General features: G+C 39.9%; 1 protein-coding gene across 4 annotated transcripts in view; it reads right to left on the bottom strand.

The window, feature by feature from the left end:
- LOC134211507 (CUGBP Elav-like family member 4) overlaps positions 1–20,793 on the bottom strand; it is a 563,053-nt gene that overhangs the window by 312,042 nt on the left and 230,218 nt on the right. For all 4 annotated transcript variants that reach the window (XM_062688403.1, XM_062688406.1, XM_062688404.1 and 1 more), the window contains exon 4: positions 219–344. In XM_062688403.1, coding sequence (XP_062544387.1) covers positions 219–344 — 126 coding nt within the window. The remainder of the gene's footprint in view (positions 1–218; positions 345–20,793) is intronic.

A 20,793-nucleotide genomic window follows, 5' to 3' on the forward strand; every position in this document is an offset into this window, starting at 1 on the left:
GCATTCAATTAAACAATTAATCACAATCCACTACGTGACAACGTGAACAATAAAACGTAAATTTGCCGTTCAACTTGCACCTGTTTCGCCCCTTTCGCGCTCACATAAACGAAAGTCATAATTTTCGAACGATTCATCGAACCGCCACGTATGGGTACCGGGAAATTAAAAGTCTGCGAAAATAGGAAAATATGTTCCAAAAACAGTTCGACACTCACCTTTGCTGGCACCGTCTGGTCCTCTCAGTATCGTACACTCTTCTATGGTTCCGAATGCGTTAAACAACTGTCTTACATCCTCCTCGGTTTGCTGCTTGCTAAGCATGCCAACGAAAAGCTTTCGATCTAGCGCGGTAGCGGTAGGTGGTGGTGGTGGTGGTGGCGATGATTCAGATGTGGCACGTGTTTTCATAGAGATGTAGAGAGAGAAAGAGCAAACAAGTGGGGGGAGGGTGGGACAGGATTCGTTGGGGAGGGTTGATTTGCGTATTGATGGATGGGACAGTGAGAGCACAAGGGGAATCACGTAAAAAGAAAAGAGAAAAGAAGAAAAAAGTAAATTAATAAATTTTGCCTCTGAGTATGCTGGTGTATGTAATGTTTTAGAAGAAAGTAAACTAGTAACACTGGGAAGTGTTGCAAACATTCAGAAAAACAGCTTTTTACAATATTTTTTTTCCGCTCGGGAATATTGAATTTACGAGAAGACAAAGAGGATTAATGAAATAAAAACACAACACTGGATCGGTTAAGAGATTATAAGATTGTTAATAAGGTCAAAACAATACAAACTCGGGATGTAATAAAAGGTACATGTACACCATCAATGCTGTAAAATTACACGAAAAATATAAAAGAAAAATGAAAAACAAGAAAAGTGTATAAACAACTGTTAAGCGAATTACGAACATATCTAAGAATCTCAGTCACGTTCAAATGTGTACCATCTAGAGAGTAGCTATCGATTTGTTCGGTTCGGAACCCGGTCACAAGGTCTAATCCACAACGATCAAAAAACAACATCCATATTCAAAGTAACAAGTAAAAAACGGTCTACAACAGCAACACATACAACTTATTTTCTTTTAGCTGGAAGTAAGCTCATCCTGTACGCGCACATTTCATCAATCTTCAATAAGGCTGCTGCGGGGCAATGATTTACTTGCAAAGTGCGAAAAGTGTGAGACATAAAGAAAACATAAGCGTCGATCTCGCTCTAGACTTTGAGCCTGGCTGAAAGCAGTAAAATTATCTCATCAATTTTTTTCCCTCTTCTGTTTGCCATCAGCTCGCCGTCGTTGGTTCCTTCCGGTGCCGGTCACCCATCCGTTCTGAAGAGACCGAACCGAAGCCATAACGGCGAAACAAAGATTTATGATGGCCCTTCCGCAGGCGTGGGCCGACCGCTGGCGGCCATCCCGCTCCGGTCGGCACAGGGACACGGCTACGGACGATATTTATTAAAACCGGACGAGCTGCGACGGCGGCAGAAGAAAGTTCTAATCAAAACCGAAACTTTGCTACCGTAAACAAAATAATGCCATAAATCAAAATCTCTCTCTCGTAAATCTATTAAGACGTTGGACGAGCAAGACGGCGGAAACCGCACACGCTCTCGGTTGCCCTGACTTCGGGTTTTGGCTTTGACGAGTTCTATCCTGGGTCATCAGGTCGGGATGTTGAAGAAAAGCCACGCCAGGGGATGCCAATTTCAAGAATATTTTTGTACCTCAAACGTTATTTATTTCACAGATTTTGGTATCAAACAAAGGAAAATATTAATACTTCTTGTTCTAATATAAATTCATTATTATCAAAATACTTGTCGGTAACCAGCTTTGAAGTTATTTCACATGTTCACACAAGCTTGAGTTAATTCCAGATGAATTTATTATGGCAATCCAGATCGCATAAAAATGGCTTTGGCAATATCCATCGAAAAACAGTTTTAAACTAACAGTTGGGAACCATCATCCTAAAAATGCACACTTAATTTTTTTAGCTACTGAGGATGAGTCAATGCATCTTACGGAAAATGAATGAAACCGCTGTGGACTAAAAGCGGAGAATCTTTTTGCCAACCGCCCAGGATATCATCAACGTGGGACGGGTAAAACAGAAGCCAAATAAGTGAGACATTCAGCCAAAAAAAATGATTAAGCTCCAGCTTCAGAGTGGTTGGCATCACTATGGACAGTTAGAGCAGGAAGCTTCCACCATAAACAACGATTGAGTGACTCTGTCACGAATGGGTCGGTTCCATTTATCTTCGGAACACGTAACATTGGTTGAAGCATAAATTGCTTCAATATGATGCAAAGTCGTAAAAACCGTAAACGTTTTTAAGGTCCATTCTCGTATTATGGTACCAACATTGAAGATGCTTCTAAATATCCACCTCTTTGAGAACATTCGTAGAAAAGACTATTTTATTAAATTTAAAGAAAACTGGAAAAGGAATAAAAACGTTAACAGAATTATTAGTTTCATGGTTTCGACTATTAGCTTCGACACAATAACTCTCACTCATCAATATTTTCTCTCACGTAATTTTGGACAATCAATGGATATCTTGCCTACTAGCTGAAATTATATTTTTGGCCCTAAGATTAAATGAGAATTACGAACCCTGCATATTTTCAATCCTCATAATTCTCCCATCAGAAAATTGATTGCGCTTTTCATTTTTCAACAAAAGGCTAATCGCTAATTTCGTTCATAATTATGATCATTTATAGCACCATTCCGCACAACCTTCCGCGTAATTCCACCTGCCCATCTAAATGCTTTAAAAATATTTATTCTGCAATCTCTTCCGTCCATTACCGAGCTCCTAACGATTCTCCACCACTCCTCACCTACCCCCACTCTAATGCGCTCATGATGTGCATGCTTTATTCATAATTTACCCAGCTTTATCCTGGTACCAGGCCATCCTCCGGATAAGCCTCAAACATACACTCTCGGCCGAGACCAAAAAAATGTATTGCCTGCACAAAAAATCATAACCGTTACGACCCACCATCACCGCGCCGGGCTGTTCCTGCTTGATCCCACCATATAGGTGCGAGAGATCCAACCTACTTGCCGACGGAACGGACACTCGTGGCAGTCAATGATTATCTTCGCACTTCAGCCACCAAGCGGGGCCTCCTATCAGCTCACTCGCTGTTTGTGGCCCCGGCAGGTTTTACCACTTCGACCTAATCCGCTGTTTATTTTCGCAACTGAAGCGATCCTACCGACGCGCCGCACTCAGCAACGATGACGACGGAAATGGGAGTTTCAACTACCACCGACATTCGACCCGCCAAAAAAAAAAAGAACACCGGAAAAACCAGAGTGCTCTTATTAAATTTATATGTAAATTAAAATATTTCGCACAAATTCAATCTCTCCCGTGAGCGCCGCAGCACCGCCTTACGGGAATCGAAACGACGACGCGGACATTACGCGGCGGTGTCGGAAATAGGACAATCTTCCTAATGGCGTGCTTCCTCGAGCAGGGTAGGGGGCATTCTTTTGACGGCGCCGGCGACGACAACGGGAAGAATTTCGGAGAAGGGAAATGCCTTTCCTTCATTCAATTTTTATTAGCATTCCTATCGGTTTTGTCGTTTCATGCCCTTTCTTCATGGTTCTGCTCTTCTGGAGTGGAACGAAAGCGGAGGGATCCAGTGGGGAATTAAACACAGTCAATGGCAAAATAGTGCGGAATTTGTAGGCTGGATTAGAAAATCCCATCGGTATCAATTTTCCAAAGAATTTTCTCTGGAAAGTCAAGCGAATTTTCCGAAGCAAATTCCAACGAATTTCCCGAAGAAAATTTCAACGAATTTCCCGAAGGAAACTTCAACGAATTTCCCGAAGGAAATTCCAACGAATTTCCCGAAGGAAATTCCAACGAATTTCCTGAAGGAAATTCCAACGAATTTCCTGAAGGAAATTCCAACGAATTTCCTGAACGAAATTCCAACGAATTTCGAAGGAAATTCCAACGAATTTCGAAGGAAATTCCAACGAATTTCGAAGAAGGAAATTCCAACGAATTTCGAAGGAAATTCCAACGAATTTCGAAGGAAATTCCAACGAATTTCGAAGGAAATTCCAACGAATTTCCCGAAGGAAATTCCAACGAATTTCGAAGGAAATTCCAACGAATTTCGAAGGAAATTCCAACGAATTTCCTGAAGGAAATTCCAACGAATTTCCGAAGGAAATTCCAACGAATTTCCGAAGGAAATTCCAACGAATTTCGAAGGAAGGAAATTCCAACGAATTTCGAAGGAAATTCCAACGAATTTCCGAAGGAAATTCCAACGAATTTCCGCGAAGGAAATTCCAACGAATTTCCCGAAGGAAATTCCAACGAATTTCGAAGGAAATTCCAACGAATTTCGAAGGAATTCAAACGAATTTCGAAGGAAATTCCAACGAATTTCCCGAAGGAAATTCCAACGAATTTCCGAAGGAAATTCCAACGAATTCGAATCAACGAATTTCCTGAAGGAAATTCCAAACGAATTTCTGAAGAAATTCCAACGAATTTCCCGAAGGAAATTCCAACGAATTTCGAAGGAAATTCCAACGAATTTCGAAGGAAATTCCAACGAATTTCGAAGGAAATTCCAAACGAATTTCGAAGGAAATTCCAACGAATTTCCCGAAGGAAATTCCAACGAATTTCCGAAGGAAATTCCAACGAATTTCGAAGGAAATTCCAACGAATTTCGAGAGGAAATTCCAACGAATTTCCCGAAGGAAATTCCAACGAATTTCGAAGGAAATTCCAACGAATTTCCTGAAGGAAATTCCAACGAATTTCGAAGGAAATTCCAACGAATTTCCCGAAGGAAATTCAGCAACGAATTTCCGATTTCGAAGGAAATTCCAACGAATTTCCTGAAGGAAATTCCAACGAATTTCGAAGGAAATTCCGAACGAATTTCCGAAAGAAATTCCAACGAATTTCCTGAAGGAAATTCCAACGAATTTCGAAGGAAATTCCAACGAATTTCCTGAAGGAAATTCCAACGAATTTCCCTGAAGGAAATTCCAACGAATTTCCCGAAGGACCGGCAATGGAAATTCCAACGAATTTCCCGAAAGAAATTCCAACGAATTTCCCGAAGGAAATTCCAACGAATTTCCCGATGGAAATTCCAACGAATTTCCCGAAGGAAATTCCAACGAATTTCCCGAAGGAAATTCCAACGAATTTCCCGAAGGAAATTCCAACGAATTTCCCGAAGGAAATTCCAACGAATTTCCCGAAGGAAATTCCAACGAATTTCCCGAAGGAAATTCCAACGAATTTCCCGAAGGAAATTCCACCGAATTTCGAAGGAAATTCAACGAATTTGAAGGAAATTCCAAACGAATTTCGAAGGAATTCCAACGAATTTCCCGAAGGAAATTCAACGAATTTCGAAGGAAATTCCAACGAATTTCGAAGGAAATTCCAACGAATTTCCGAAGGAAATTCCAACGAATTTCGAAGGAAATTCCAACGAATTTCCCGAAGGAAATTCCAACGAATTTCGAAGGAAATTCAACGAATTTCGAAGGAAATTCAACGAATTTCGAAGGAAATTCCAACGAATTTCCCGAAGGAAATTCCAACGAATTTCGAAGGAAATTCCAACGAATTTCCCGAAGGAAATTCCAACGAATTTCCCGAAGGAAATTCCAACGAATTTCCTGAAGGAAATTCCAACGAATCGAAGAAAAATCGAACGAATTTTCCGAAGAGACCTTCAGTCAATTCTCTTTTGAAATTACAAAATACTTCAAAGAATTATTTTTTTTTAATTTCAAAAAATTTCGCCTTTAAAATTTTCTGGGAAATCCAACAATTGGAAATTATAATAAACTGCTTTTTGGAAATCAAAAACGAATGTTCCGTGCATGTTCCAGAGATTTTTTTCAAATGATATAAAATGCAATCAATTAGCGGAATGTTCGTTCTTAAGGTGGTTTTAGAAACTCACGTTGAGGTGCGCTATCCGAAGCATCACTGTAAACGGTTCATTCATTTGAATAAAAGCTAAAGGAAGGGGCCCTTCGGAAGTGGATTCACAGCCATGAAGAAACAAGGAAAAATTTAGGTAATTAGATGATTTAATGTTGTTTGCCACTGCCGTCTTCCATCAAATGCAAACGGGCTCTACAAAGTGATGGAAGAAACCTCCCCGATATGACCTAGAAATTTTCGTAAAATGGCTCTTGATTGGATGCGAGCACCATAAATTCATCGGGGGAATCAGAATTGATCGTTGAAGCATTATTTGCCTAAATTGGGTAGGGATGCTTTAATTAGGGGCAACAGCGCGGTTCAAAAGTTCAAACGAAAGCGAATGTTAAGTGCCTTTCTTCGGCTACGAAATGCTCCTTCGGAGAGAGCCAATTGAATAACGAAATTGCGACGAATTGAATGGAAAGAACATTGCTTTGTTGTCAACGTTTTTTTCTGGAGTGCATATAATAAGACGATTATAAGACGCCGACAAAGGCCCACCCTCTTCAACACATAAGAATGGCGGCAAACGTATCGATTTTTCATCCGTCGTCGTTGTATCCCGGACGTAATACGCAACTCATCAAAATATCACCAATTGACCGGGTGAATCTGCTCCAGCTGACACGGCTGCTGATTTGCGAAAATTCCTGGCCCAGGATCAGACGAAAAAAAAGAAGAAGAAAGGAGCAGCACAGACAGTTCGCATTGACTTAAGCAGCAGCGTCATCATGTAATTAGGATAATTTATGGCTTCCCTTTCGATTCAGTTCTTCGGTTTTGCACGATGGTGTGGCTCCGGCGTAGGGACTTTCGCCATACGACGAGGTTTCCACTGAACGGTGAATTTCGGATTTAGTGTGGCTATTGGTCTATTATTGTGGTTTTTGCTGGATGCTAGACGGAAAGCTACTTATCGAGCTGATTGAAGCATTTTTTTTGCTAATTCTTTTCGTTGATTGATGTTCTGGATGGTATTAACTAATTTGATTTCTATACAGTGTCATGCTGTTCAATTTATGTTCTTCGATTTTTCTCGTTCCAAAACTTACAATTTGCAACGAGACTTTAGCGTCTTTAACTGCATTGGCGAGAAATTATGGCTGTTAAATTTCAATTTTATTACGGTACCAAAGTTTGAACGGTTCGACCTTAATTTTTCCTCTAGAACACGACATCTGTGACAAAGTACCAGATTCAAAAATTACCTCGTGTTGCCACAACATCTTCTACATGAATCCTGTGACCTTGAAGCACCACCATGCTTCCATTTCCTCCTTCAGCAAAAAAGCGTTACGCTTCAAACAAAGCCCCATAAAGAATCTTCACCACAAGCAGCCTCCATTATCTCCTCCATCATGCATTCTTCCTGTTGCTACGCTGCTCGACAATGCCGTCCGACGCTGTCGTTGGTCTTATTTTCCGATTATAGTCGATGCTTTTGATCACCAAAAAATGCCTTTGTCTTCTGCAAAGCCACTGCCATATTGCCACTCGCACCACGACGGTAGTCTCCAGTGGATTGCGCTCCCCAAATGGAAGTGGAGGCCGGAAAAGCTTAGCGAGGGAAATTTTTATGCTAATCAAATATAATTTTCCCATTTTCGGCGCCTCTCCAAACGCCAACAAAAGATGGTGACTTTAAGGTTGACTGCCGTTGCCGCAGAGAGTTCTCCTTTGTCCGGTATTGGTTGGGGCGAACGCGCTTCCACGTGTCACGTTTCGTCGTCTGCCGAAATCGACTTTCGAATAGGACAATCATGGCTTCAGAATTCAGAACCTAGGCGACGCACATAGGAGTACGTAGTGTAAAAGCGTGGCCAAAACTATGTCAATCATTTGTCTTCTTTAAATACTTACAATAAGCAGTAAAGCATATTCTTTTTTGTTTTTGTGCTCTTTGTATTGATGTAGCAGTGATATATGACCACTGGCGGGGTCAGTTATTGTTATTTGATAGAGCACCACTTGGCACAAGTACGCTGCCTTTGAGAACTACAGCGTGCTTGCGACGAGTGGTGCCTACCTCTGACTCCCCCAATGAGTATGATTTTTATGATAATCTTCATTCATCATTTATTACTCACTAAATTTCCCGAAAAGATGTACTTTGTTTGTTCACTTCGACTATATAAATTTGTCATCGGATAATGTTAAAGTCCCTGGATAATGCATCGATATTACACTGGAGCAGATCAAATAAATTCGAAGTGCAAATCAACCGCCTAACAACTTTTTACATTCGAAAAATGCATATGCTTTTTATGGATCGTTCATCGAAGTCTAACTCTTCTGGAAGCAACCATTTGTGTGAACTTAGTCGCTCAAAATCATTAATACTTAAATTAAATATTTAAAAAAATCTAAATTTTTCTAGCAAACGTCACTATATTCAAATAAACACAAGTCACGATTGCGTGAGGATGCGTGAAATGTTTTTCGTGGAGCTTATTAAGGAAACTTCAATCTTTCCGACGCTGACAATTTTGTTGCTTGATCGGGTTTGGAACCTAATCAAAAGTTTTGTCATATTTTTTGTAAAAAGGTAGAAAAAAGCTGCCTTTCAATATCATCATTAAGGATCACCTGAAAACAATTTCAGATCGAATCATGGTTGAAAACGTTTTACATACCCTCATTATTATTATTCATCTTGATAATCATTAAAAATCCGGAAAAACACGATAAAACGTAAACACTTTTTTATGGACAATTGCGATAAAATTGGCATGTAAATTATGGTGTTTTGGTTTGGCAGCCAGCATTGCTTACAATTAACTAAAATTGTTTCAAAGTTTCCATGGCAAATTAGTATTAGTGTTTGAGGGTACAAAAACGAAAAATAATATGAGAATATTTAAAATTTTTGTTTTTGACTTTTGGCCAGGATTTGTGCTGAAATACTCCTCAGTGCGTCGTCGGCCCTGGGTGGATCCGGAAGCGGCGCCGGACGTGAGCGTTTTGGGTAACGATGTTTTCGTAAGCTATTAGGAATCCTCAGCTGGCAAGCGGCGTGCACGCTTCAAGCTGCGGAGAAAGCAACGTCTCTTTGTCTTTGGTGGGGCGGACCGCCGGAGGATTCGCCGCTTTGTTCTTTCCATTAAAAGTGCATCAAAGAGTGCACTCGAGCGAGAAGTAGGTGTAGATCTTTTTGTACCAAACTTTCTTACTGGATGTGATGGATGAAGCAAAAATCATCCACTTGGAAGATGCTTCTCATACGTGTCCAATAATCGTTTGGCTGAACTTGGAACTTGCTTTGTGAGGAAAAATTTGCCGCTCATCTGATTGATTCGGAGCTATGAACATTCGGAAAACTTATCTTCGGTTTCCCGATTTCCATTTCAAAATAATTTCCATTTAGATATAATTTGGGTCGTTATTCCTAATTTATGACCCCTGGAAGCAACGGCTTCGAATAAATCTAATATCGTTAATTGCGTTCGACTGCCTTCTCAACAAACCAGAAGAGTGATGATAGGCTCCGGCAAAGGAATTGATTCCGGTGAAATTCCATTTCGACTCGTTCTCCAGAAGCCACGCTTCGCAACGGAACCCACAGAGCCACACTTCCATTGACATTTATTTCTAAATTTTCACAATTAATTCTGATAAATCAACTGCTGCACCGGAACTGCGAAGCCGTTTGCGGTCGAGACTAACGACCCAAAGCGTCGACTACGGTTGGCCTTGCGACGCTACAAATAGGCCATTTCCCTGTGTTCCCACTCGATGGGGCCCGTGGTTGGGCAGCGAACACTTTGGGTAACGAGCGTGAAGATGCTGACAAAGTTTGTTTGACTTACGAGGGTAATGAGGCGACAGATAAAATTAATGAGCTGGTGCGGTCTCGCTCTCGCCAGTCTGTGAGTGAGTAGTAACGATGCCCTGCCACGGGATGTTTTGTTTCCGCAGCCGGGCGAATGTTGTTGCCGTCGTTGTCGTCGTCGTTGTGGCTTTCTCCGGTTGACGGCGTGTGTCCCTTTTAGAGGCCATCGAGGAAAAGGCGGCCGACCGTGGTTTTTGCGGACTGGTACGGTCATAATTTGAGTTTTATGGACACCGCCGACTCGCCAACCACCGCGCGGTGAGCCTTCGGGATTGTGGTGCAACAAATTGCTTCCTTGGAACTTCGGAACCCTGTTGGGAGCCTGTCAGTTAACTTGATGGGTGGATGAGGGTGAAGATGTGCCTTTTATAATTACAAGGGCTCCAGTGCAAAAAGGGTATTCGAGCAGGTGAGGTGAAGTCATGTAAAGCATTTTGTTGAATCTACGTCCGTAAAGATATTTATTCCATCGATTTTTGGCCATTCCTGAATGAATTAAGTTTTTGATGAGAAAAAATTACTTTTGAGAAGTTCTTCTAAATCTCCACTGGAAATTCAGATGAATTTCCGAAAGAAATTTAGAAGAATTCCCGAAGGAAATTCAGAAGAATTTCCCGGAGGAAATTCAGAAGAATTTCCCGAAGGAAATTCAGAAGAATTTCCCGAAGGAAATTCAGACGAATTTCCCGAAGAAAATTCAGAAGAATCTCCCGAAGAAAATTCAGAAAACTTTCCCGAAGGAAATTGAGAAGAATTTCTCGAAGGAAATTGAGAAGAATTTCCCGAAGGAAATTGAGAAGAATGTCCCGAAGGAAATTCAGAAGAATTTCCCGAAGGAAATTCAGAAGAATTTCCCGAAGGAAATTGAGAAGATTTTCCCGAAATAAATTCAGAGGAATTTCCCGAAGGAAATTCAGACGAATTTCCCGAAGAAAATTCAGAAAAATCTCCCGAAAAAAATTCAGAAAACTTTTCCGAAGTAAATTGAGAAGAATTTCCCGAAGAAAATTGAGAAGAATTTCCCGAAGGAAATTGAGAAGAATTTCCCGAAGGAAATTGAGAAGTATTTCCCGAAGGAAATCGAGAAGAATTTCCCGAAGGAAATTCAGAAGAATTTCCCGAAGGAAATTCAGAAGAATTTCCGAAGGAAATTCAGAAGAATTTCGAAGGAAATTCAGAAGATTTTCCTGAAGTAAATTCAGAAGAATTTCACGAAGGAAATTCACAAGAATTTCCCGAAGGAAATTCAGAAGAATTTCACGAAGGAAATTCAGAAGAATTTCCCGAAGGAAATTCAGAAGAATTTCACGAAGGAAATTCAGAAGAATTTCCCGAAGGAAGTTCAGAAGAATTTCCCGAAGGAAATTCAGAAGAATTTCCCGAAGGAAATTCAGAAGAATTTCCCGAAGGAAATTCAGAAAAATTTCGAAGGAAATTCAGAAGAATTCGAAGGAAATTCAGAAGAATTCTCCCGAAGGAAATTCAGAAGAATTTCCCTGAAGGAAATTCAGAAGAATTTCGAAGGAAATTCAGAAGAATTTCCCGAAGGAAATTCAGAAGAATTTCCCGAAGGAAAATTCAGAAGAATTTCGAAGGAAATTCAAGAAGAATTTCCCGAAGGAAATTCAGAAGAATTTCGAAGGAAATTCAGAAGAATTTCTGAAGGAAATTCAGAAGAATTTCCGAAGGAAATTCAGAAGAATTTCGAAGGAAATTCAGAAGAATTTCCCGAAGGAAATTCAGAAGAATTTCCCGAAGGAAATTCCGAAGAATTTCCGAAGGAAATTCAGAAGAATTTCCGAAGGAAATTCCGAAGAATTTCCTTAAGGAAGGAAATTCCGATAAATTTCCCGAAGGAAATTCCGAAGAATTTCCCGAAGGAAATTCAGAAGAATTTCCCGAAGGAAATTCAGAAGAATTTCCGAAGGAAATTCAGAAGAATTTCCGAAGGAAATTCAGAAGAATTTCGAAATTCAGAATTTCCGAAGGAAATTCAGAAGAATTCAGAAGAATTTCCGAAGGAAATTCCGAAGAATTTCCCGAAGGAAATTCAGAAGAATTTCCCGAAGGAAATTCAGAAGAATTTCCCGAAGGAAATTCAGAAGAATTTCCCTAGGAAATTCAGAAGAATTTCTCGAAGGAAATTCAGAAGAATTTCCCGAAGGAAATTCAGAAGAATTTCCCGAAGGAAATTCAGAAGAATTTCCCGAAGGAAATTGAGAAGAATTTCCCAAAGAATTACCTGAAGGAAATTCAGAAGAATTACCTGAAGGAAATTCAGAAGAATTTCGAAGGAAAATTCAGAAGAATTTCGAAGGAAATTCAGAAGAATTTCCCGAAGGAAATTCAGAAGAATTTCCCGAAGGAAATTCAGAAGAATTTTCTTCCGAAGGAAATTCAGAAGAATTTCCTGAAGGAACAAGGAAATTCAGAAGAATTTCCTGAAGGAAATTCAGAAGAATTTCCTAGAAATTGGCACATTTCCCTGAAGGAAATTCAGAAGAATTCCCGAAGAATTCTCCTGAAGGAAATTCAGAAGAATTTCCTGAAGGAAATTCAGAAGAATTTCCCGAAGGAAATTCAGAAGAATTTCGAAGGAAATTCAGAAGAATTTCCCCGAAGGAAATTCAGAAGAATTTGAAGGAAATTCAGAAGAATTTCCGAAGGAAATTCAGAAGAATTTCCCGAAGGAAATTCAGAAGAATTTCCTGAAGGAAATTCAGAAGAATTTCCTGAAGGAAATTTGAAGAATTTCCGAAGGAAATTCAGAAGAATTTCCTGAAGGAAATTCAGAAGAATTTCCCGAAGGAAATTCAGAAGACTTTCCCGAAGGAAATTCAGAAGAAATTCCGAAGGAAATTCGAAGAATTTCGAAGGAAATTCAGAAGAATTTCCTGAAGGAAATTCAGAAGAATTTCGAAGGAAATTCAGAAGAATTTCGAAGGAAATTCAGAAGAATTTCGAAGGAAATTCAGAAGAATTTCCCGAAGGAAATTCAGAAGAATTTCCCGAAGGAAATTCAGAAGAATTTCTCGAAAGAAATTCAGAAGAATTTCTCGAAGGAAATTCAGAAGAATTTCCCGAAGGAAATTCAGAAGAATTTCCCGAAGGAAATGGAAGAATTTCCGAAGGAAATTCAGAAGAATTTCCGAAGGAAATTCAGAAGAATTTCCCGAAGGAAATTCAGAAGAATTTCCCGAAGGAAATTCAGAAGAATTTCCCGAAGGAAATTCAGAAGAATTTCCCGAAGGAAATTCAGAAGAATTTCCCGAAGGAAATTCAGAAGAATTTCCCGAAGGAAATTCAGAAATTCGGGAACGAAGGAAATTCAGAAGAATTTTCCGAAGAAAATTCAGAAGAATTTTCCGAAGAAAATTCAGTAGAATTTTCCGAAGAAAATTCAGTAGAATTTTCCGAAGAAAATTCAGAAGAATTTTCCGAAGAAAATTCAGAAGAATTTTCCGAAGAAAATTCAGAAGAATTTTCCGAAGAAAATTCAGAAGAATTTCCCGAAGGAAATTCAGAAGAATTTCCCGAAGGAAATTCAGAAGAATTTCCCGAAGGAAATTCAGAAGAATTTCCCGAAGGAAATTCAGAAGAATTTCCCGAAGGAAATTCAGAAGAATTTCCCGAAGGAAATTCAGAAGAATTTCCCGAAGGAAATTCAGAAGTCTCCGAAGGAAATTAAAGAATTTCCGAAGGAAATTCAGAAGAATTTCCCGAAGGAAATTCAGAAGAATTTCGAAGGAAATTCAGAAGAATTTCCGAAGGAAATTCAGAAGAATTTCCCGAAGGAAATTCAGAAGAATTTCGAAGGAAATTCAGAAGAATTTCCCGAGGGAAATTCAGAAGAATTTCCCGAAGGAATTCAGAAGAATTTCGAAGGAAATTCAGAAATTCGGGAACGAAGGAAATTCAGAAGAATTTTTTCCGAAGAAATCCAGTAGAATTTTCCGAAGAAATCCAGTAGAATTTTCCGAGGAAATACAGGAGAATTTTCCGAAGAAAATTCAGAAGAATTTTTCGAAGGAAATTCAGAAGAATTTCCCGAAGGAAATTCAGAAGAATTTCCCGAAGAAAATTCTTTCCAATTTTCTCTAGGAAATTCTCGCGATTTTTCTCCAAGATACTTTTTTTCGGGATTTTATTTTTATATTTCCCCTTCGGGAAATTCTTCCATTTTTCCTCCGGGAAATACCTCCCTCTAAACATTCACCGGAATATTCTTTTTTGTTTCCACTGGGAATGCTTTTTTTTTAATTTTTTGCGGGAAGTTCACCAAATATCGCCGAGAAATAGTTTCTGCTTCCGGTGGAAGAAACGCTTTAGTATTAGGTAGATGTTGAACGTTGCCACATCTCTGTAGCCCATCCCTGAGGATTCGTCAATCAACAAAATTTCTTCAAGAGTTTTCATTCTACTAGGCTTTCTGTGGGAAAAGCATTAAAAGCCGTGTATCATCAATGTGCGAATCTACTCGGTCGAGTGCCTCGAAACTAACTTACCAGATATCCTCTCGATTGGGAAACTTTGAGTCATCTGCATGACTAAAAGCTTCTTAATCGGGAGGATATCTGGTAAGCCATCGTAAGACATGAGTGCTGAAAATCGTAGTCTCTATCCGTCTAATCAAATTTAATAAGTTTTTTTCAGTGCACTTTAAAGGTTAGTTCATTTTTTTGAAAACGTCAGATAATTGCAGTTTTTAATTTTCCCTCCATATTTTATCGATCTGTATTTCATCAAGCTCCAAATTACATCAGTTATTGCTGCTTCAGAATGAATATGTGTCATTTGATGCTGAATCTCAACAATTCCCAAGCGCTGAAGCAAGACAAAAATCAAACCGGTTATACAGTTTCAAAAATTTATTACATTATGCAGTTGTGTTGTGATCGTTCGGAATGGTGTCAGTAGTTGAAAATAATCGTTTCGATTGCAAAATTACATCCACACAAAACGCACACTGAACAAACGAACAACTAGGAAATCAACTCTCTCAGAGGTGTGTCCTTCCAATTTGTTTTTCGAATCGTTAATCAGATCTGATTTAAAATTTTGAATGGTCGCTTGTAGAATTGCAACCCGAATGTGGAACATGGCACCCCTTTGATGAGCTGGCTAACGAATGGGAGGTTTTATAATAACTGTGAATGCCTAACAAACTCATTAAAAACGAAACACAAAACGATACCGATTGTGGGTTAGATTGACTATATCGGTTGTATGCATCTCGAATCATGTTGGCTTCTATCTGTGCTCTGTAAATTACGTCTACCGAAAATGAAGCTGATAAATTTCCGAGAGAGTGAGAAAAATCAGAATATTATTCGGACAACGTAAATCCAAAAAAAAAAGATAAAGAACAAACAAAAACTACCAAATAATTACAGACAACACCCTAAGGTAAGATATAAATCACGCACGACACTTTAAGGTTACGACAACGAATGAAAGAAAACGACAACACTTTGGGGGGGAGGCCTCGAGAGCAAGCTGCGGTGGGAGGGGGTGGCCACTTTCCGATTCCTTCACTTCCCATCTCTCCACTTCCGGGAAAAGGAAATCTCCCGTTCCCCTATCGCTGAGTTCGGCGCAATGTGATACAGTTTCGGAAGAAATAGCAACTTCCAGAAAGTTGGAAACGGATAAGAAGTCGGGACGCAGCAAAATATTTGAGTCACGATCTTTGGTGGCGTTAAATGAATATTAAAATTTTCCCCGCCAGGGTCGAAAGGCACACAAATGGACGGGGCACGGCCGACTATTGTTAGTCTACGGATCGCTTCCTGACCATCCTCAGTCCTTCGCGGTTGAAGGGGGAGATGGAACCACAATTTCATGGTTTGAATGCTGTTCGGGATGAATCACTGATCCCTTACAGGGAGGGCGCCCTTTGGTTTTGTCGTCCCAGTTGGTTTGTAATTTACGGCCCTAAATTATGGCTTTTCAATTCGAGGGCCGAAACTTTCTTGTATCACGTCGCATCGCAAGTGGGTTACTGTGGAACTGGAACCGTTCGGTGGCCACACGCACCTTCCTCGCCCCGCTTGCAATCCGATGGTCCCATATCCGAGGTGGTGGGATGGAGATTGCTTACTTCGGAAGCCTTCGCGTTTGCACTCCTTCTAAGCTCTAGCTCTGTTGCTGATGACGACGGAACGGCAAATCCTCTCGAAAGAAATCCCGGAATCACTTTTGGTTTTGTTTCTGTTCCCGTACGCGATACGGAATTCTTTTTGTGTTTATTCTCGTGTGTGATTACGAAGGATGGGGGTGTATGTGTTTTGTTGTAATCGTTGAGTATAAAGTCCTGAAGATGAAGAATTGGCTTGCGTTTCGTCGGAAAAATTGGCTAACTCTTAATTCCCTATAAATCTGTGTTTGCGCCTGCACTCGCTTCCTGTCGGTACCTTGCTTGCTTAACTTTTGAAGTTGATGTGGCTGATATTGTTCAAAACAATTTAACTCGTGTTTGTTTGCTGATTTGTTTTTGGCTAGGCTGAGTTTCCCTAAAAATTCTTTATTTTCCTATTTCCTAGATATCACACTTGCTTTAAAGCTCTACTGTTTCTGCTGGCTTTCACTGTTTTGAGTTTCTTGGTTTCTAATTTGTTTGTGAGTTCCTCAACCCTAGCACGTGCACGCGAGTCCTCTTGTTGTGGCTAAGCCTAGTTTTCTGGTTTTCCTCTTTCTTTGATTTTATTTCTTAACACGAGCGACCGTTGAATGCCGCCGATGTTGCGCTGCTGACCGATTGTTGTGGTACGAAAAATTGTTTTGAAGGCGATACCAAAAACATCGACTTCATCATGATAGAAACGACATCTGTTTGTGGGTTAATCAGTGTTTAGGGTCGAGTCAAGTCATTTAGTTTGTGCGAAACGTGATACACATGTTCGGAAAAGTGTGTGTTTGGTGTTCGTTCGATTTTTCGTGGAAATGGATTAGTCCGACATGTAAACAAACGGATTTATTCGGTATTGTTCATATGTTTACATTGTTTGCATGTACCGGGCAGAAGGCAGTCCAAGAATGAAAAAGAAAGAAAGAAAGGACGAAAATAAGACATCTGGGTAATATGAAACAAAATATGTTTACAGCTTTTTGAAATGTTTTTAATACTGTTTTGATATCAGCAGATTGATGGTGAAATAGAGAAAAGCAAACAGAAAAAGTATGAGAAAATGTAAAAGACAACGTTTTGCTATGGATATCGTTCGATAAAGCCGTTGATAACAATATCGGATTCGATTCGGTTTTACAGACGATCTGTACGCCAAATCTGTAGCTTGTAAAACCTCAAAAACCAAGATTATTGTTTTTGGCTAGACGATTAATCAATTCGCTTTTGTTAGATGTTCAACTTTTCCAGTTCTTACATTGTATATAAGTTAGTTTTGAGCATTGATGCACTTCCAAAATTGAAGTTTCATTTGGAGTATTTGAAATTATTCTGAGTGGGATTTTGTCTTAAAATCTTAATGTACTTGTTGATTTAAACTTCAGATGATATTCCAATAATTGTTATTGTTCTAAAATATGAGCTTGTTTACATAAATTACATCGACTCTTTTACCGCCACCGTAATGGAAATCAGTTGCATACGCTTACACCATCATCAGTCGAATCAGTCTATAATAAATTTTACGGTTGTTTAAAATCCATCAGATAACATTCTTCCGGATGATTTATTGCAAGATTTAATGAATACTTACCTCGAACATAACCCCCGAACATTTCAGCCCGACAAACCTCTTCCCTGTTTGTGATAAGATTAAACTCCCAATTAAAGCACAATTCATCCCCCAAACCAGAACTAGCACACATTCACCCACACACCACTCAGTCTTCGTACTTCGTCCCAATCTGCTACACTCCGAAAATGGAACAAAAAAGATCCAGAAAACAACACCTCCATCCACAACCGCCGCTTTTCCTGCCGCTGCCAAGAATCGAGCTGACAGGCATTTGATTTATTCAGCCAGATAAAGTCAGTCTAAATTTCCGTCCCCCTGCCAGCGCGGCACACATGTTTTCCACACCCACCGTTTGCCTTAACCCGGTAAGAAAAGAAGAAACAAAGGCAACAACAACAACAACAACAACAGAACGCAACCAAACCCATCGGAACCGGCTGCCAGGACAGCATTTAGACTGGCGTTTGCCAACCGGCTAAAGTGGTTAAAATTTATGAACATTAAATTTATTCGCCACATCGTTTTTCAAAACACACTCGAGCAAACGCCACGCCACGCCAGTCAACCTTTGCATTGTGTTCTGTTTGGCTCGTCTCAGCTGCCTTTACACCTCTTCCCGGGTCCGTCGACACGTGAGGGGTTAAGTGCTGCTCAGAGGAGGCTGAGCCGGGAAGAAAACGCATAAATCTAGAGCGGCCCTTCCGACGACGACGACGCGACTACTCCGAGGCCGAGCATCACCTGGTTGGTTGGTTGGCGGCGCGATTACGCAAACATGGCTCCTCGAAGGAAAACGCACCCCATGTGTGAAATCCTTCCTATGGGTCGAAGCCCTAAAACACCAAAGACTTTGGGGTTTCCTTCGGTACGCATAAATAACCGTGCGTTGGTTGTTTGCTGGAAAAGAATACCCAGTGCGAGCCTATTTTAACAGGGTGCGAAAATATGGAAATTAAGTGAACGGTTGGTAGACCCAACGGTGCCAGAAGGGAAATATGTCAATGGAATTGGATGTAGTGAGTTAGTTTTTACCTTTCTGTGGTAGGGAAGTATCAAACAGAAAATGAAAGGTATCAAAGAGAAATCTTTTCAAATTATAACAAGAACCACTGATCAAGCCTTGAAGAACCTGATGCATAGAAATTCGGATGAATTTCCTCTGGAAATTCGGATGAATTTCCTCTGGAAATTCGGATGAATTTCCTCTGGAAATTCTGATAAATTTCCTCTGGAAAATCGAATGAATTTCCTCTGGAAATTCGAATAAATTTCCTCTGAAAATTCGAATTCGAATTCGGATGAATTTCCTCTGAAAATTCGGATGAATTTCCTCTGAAAATTCGGATGAATTTCTTCTGGAAATTCGAATGAATTTCTTCTGGAAATTCGGATGAATTTCCTCTGGTAATTCGGATGAATTTCCTCTGGAAATTCGGATGAATTTCCTCTGGAAACTCGGATGAATTTCCTCTGGAAATTCGGATGAATTTCCTCTGGAAATTCAGATGAATTTCCTCTGGATGAATTCGGATGAATTTCCTCTGGAAATTCGGATGAATTTCCTCTGGAAATTCGGATGAATTCCCTCTGGAAATTCGGATGAATTTCCTCTGGAAATTCGGATGAATTTCCTCTGGAAATTCGGATGAATTTCCTCTGGAAATTCGGATGAATTTCCTCTGGAAATTCGGATGAATTTCCTCTGGAAATTCGGATGAATTTCCTCTGTAAATTCGGATGAATTTCCTCTGAATTCGGATGAATTTCCTCTGAAATTCGGATGAATTTCCTCTGGAAATTCGGATGAATTTCCTCTGGAATTCGGATGAATTTCCTCTGAATTCGGATGAATTTCCTCTGAATTCGGATGAATTTCCTCTGGAAATTCGGATGAATTTCCTCTGGAAATTCGGATGAATTTCCTCTGGAAATTCGGATGAATTTCCTCTGGAATTCGGATGAATTTCCTCTGGAAATTCGGATGAATTTCCTCTGGAAATCGGATGAATTTCCTCTGGAAATTCGGATGAATTTCCTCTGGAATTCGGATGAATTTCCTCTGGAATTCGGATGAATTTCCTCTGGAATTCGGATGAATTTCCTCTGGAAATTGGATGAATTTCCTCTGGAAATCGGATGAATTTCCTCTGGAAATCGGATGAATTTCCTCTGGAAATCGGATGAATTTCCTCTGGAAATTCGGATGAATTTCCTCTGGAAATCGGATGAATTTCCTCTGGAAATCGGATGAATTTCCTCTGGAAATCGGATGAATTTCCTCTGGAATTCGGATGAATTTCCTCTGGAATTCGGATGAATTTCCTCTGAATTGGATGAATTTCCTCTGGAAATTCGGATGAATTTCCTCTGGAATTCGGATGAATTTCCTCTGAATTCGGATGAATTTCCTCTGGAATTCGGATGAATTTCCTCTGGAATTCGGATGAATTTCCTCTGAATTCGGATGAATTTCCTCTGAAATTCGGATGAATTTCCTCTGAAATTCGGATGAATTTCCTCTGGAATTCGGATGAATTTCCTCTGAAATTCGGATGAATTTCCTCTGAAATTCGGATGAATTTCCTCTGAAATTCGGATGAATTTCCTCTGGAAATCGGATGAATTTCCTCTGGAAATTCGGATGAATTTCCTCTGGAAATTCGGATGAATTTCCTCTGGAATTCGGATGAATTTCCTCTGGAAATTCGGATGAATTTCCTCTGGAAATTCGGATGAATTTCCTCTGGAAATTCGGATGAATTTCCTCTGAATTCGGATGAATTTCCTCTGAATTCGGATGAATTTCCTCTGGAATTCGGATGAATTTCCTCTGGAATTCGGATGAATTTCCTCTGGAAATCGGATGAATTTCCTCTGGAATTCGGATGAATTTCCTCTGGAATTCGGATGAATTTCCTCTGAAATTCGGATGAATTTCCTCTGGAATTCGGATGAATTTCCTCTGGAAATCGGATGAATTTCCTCTGGAATTCGGATGAATTTCCTCTGGAATTCGGATGAATTTCCTCTGGAAATCGGATGAATTTCCTCTGGAATTCGGATGAATTTCCTCTGGAAATCGGATGAATTTCCTCTGGAATTCGGATGAATTTCCTCTGGAAATCGGATGAATTTCCTCTGGAAATCGGATGAATTTCCTCTGGAAATTCGGATGAATTTCCTCTGAAATTCGGATGAATTTCCTCTGGAAATCGGATGAATTTCCTCTGGAAATCGGATGAATTTCCT

Source organism: Armigeres subalbatus, chromosome 2 (genome assembly GCF_024139115.2).
Source record: "Armigeres subalbatus isolate Guangzhou_Male chromosome 2, GZ_Asu_2, whole genome shotgun sequence".
NCBI lineage: Eukaryota > Metazoa > Arthropoda > Insecta > Diptera > Culicidae > Armigeres > Armigeres subalbatus.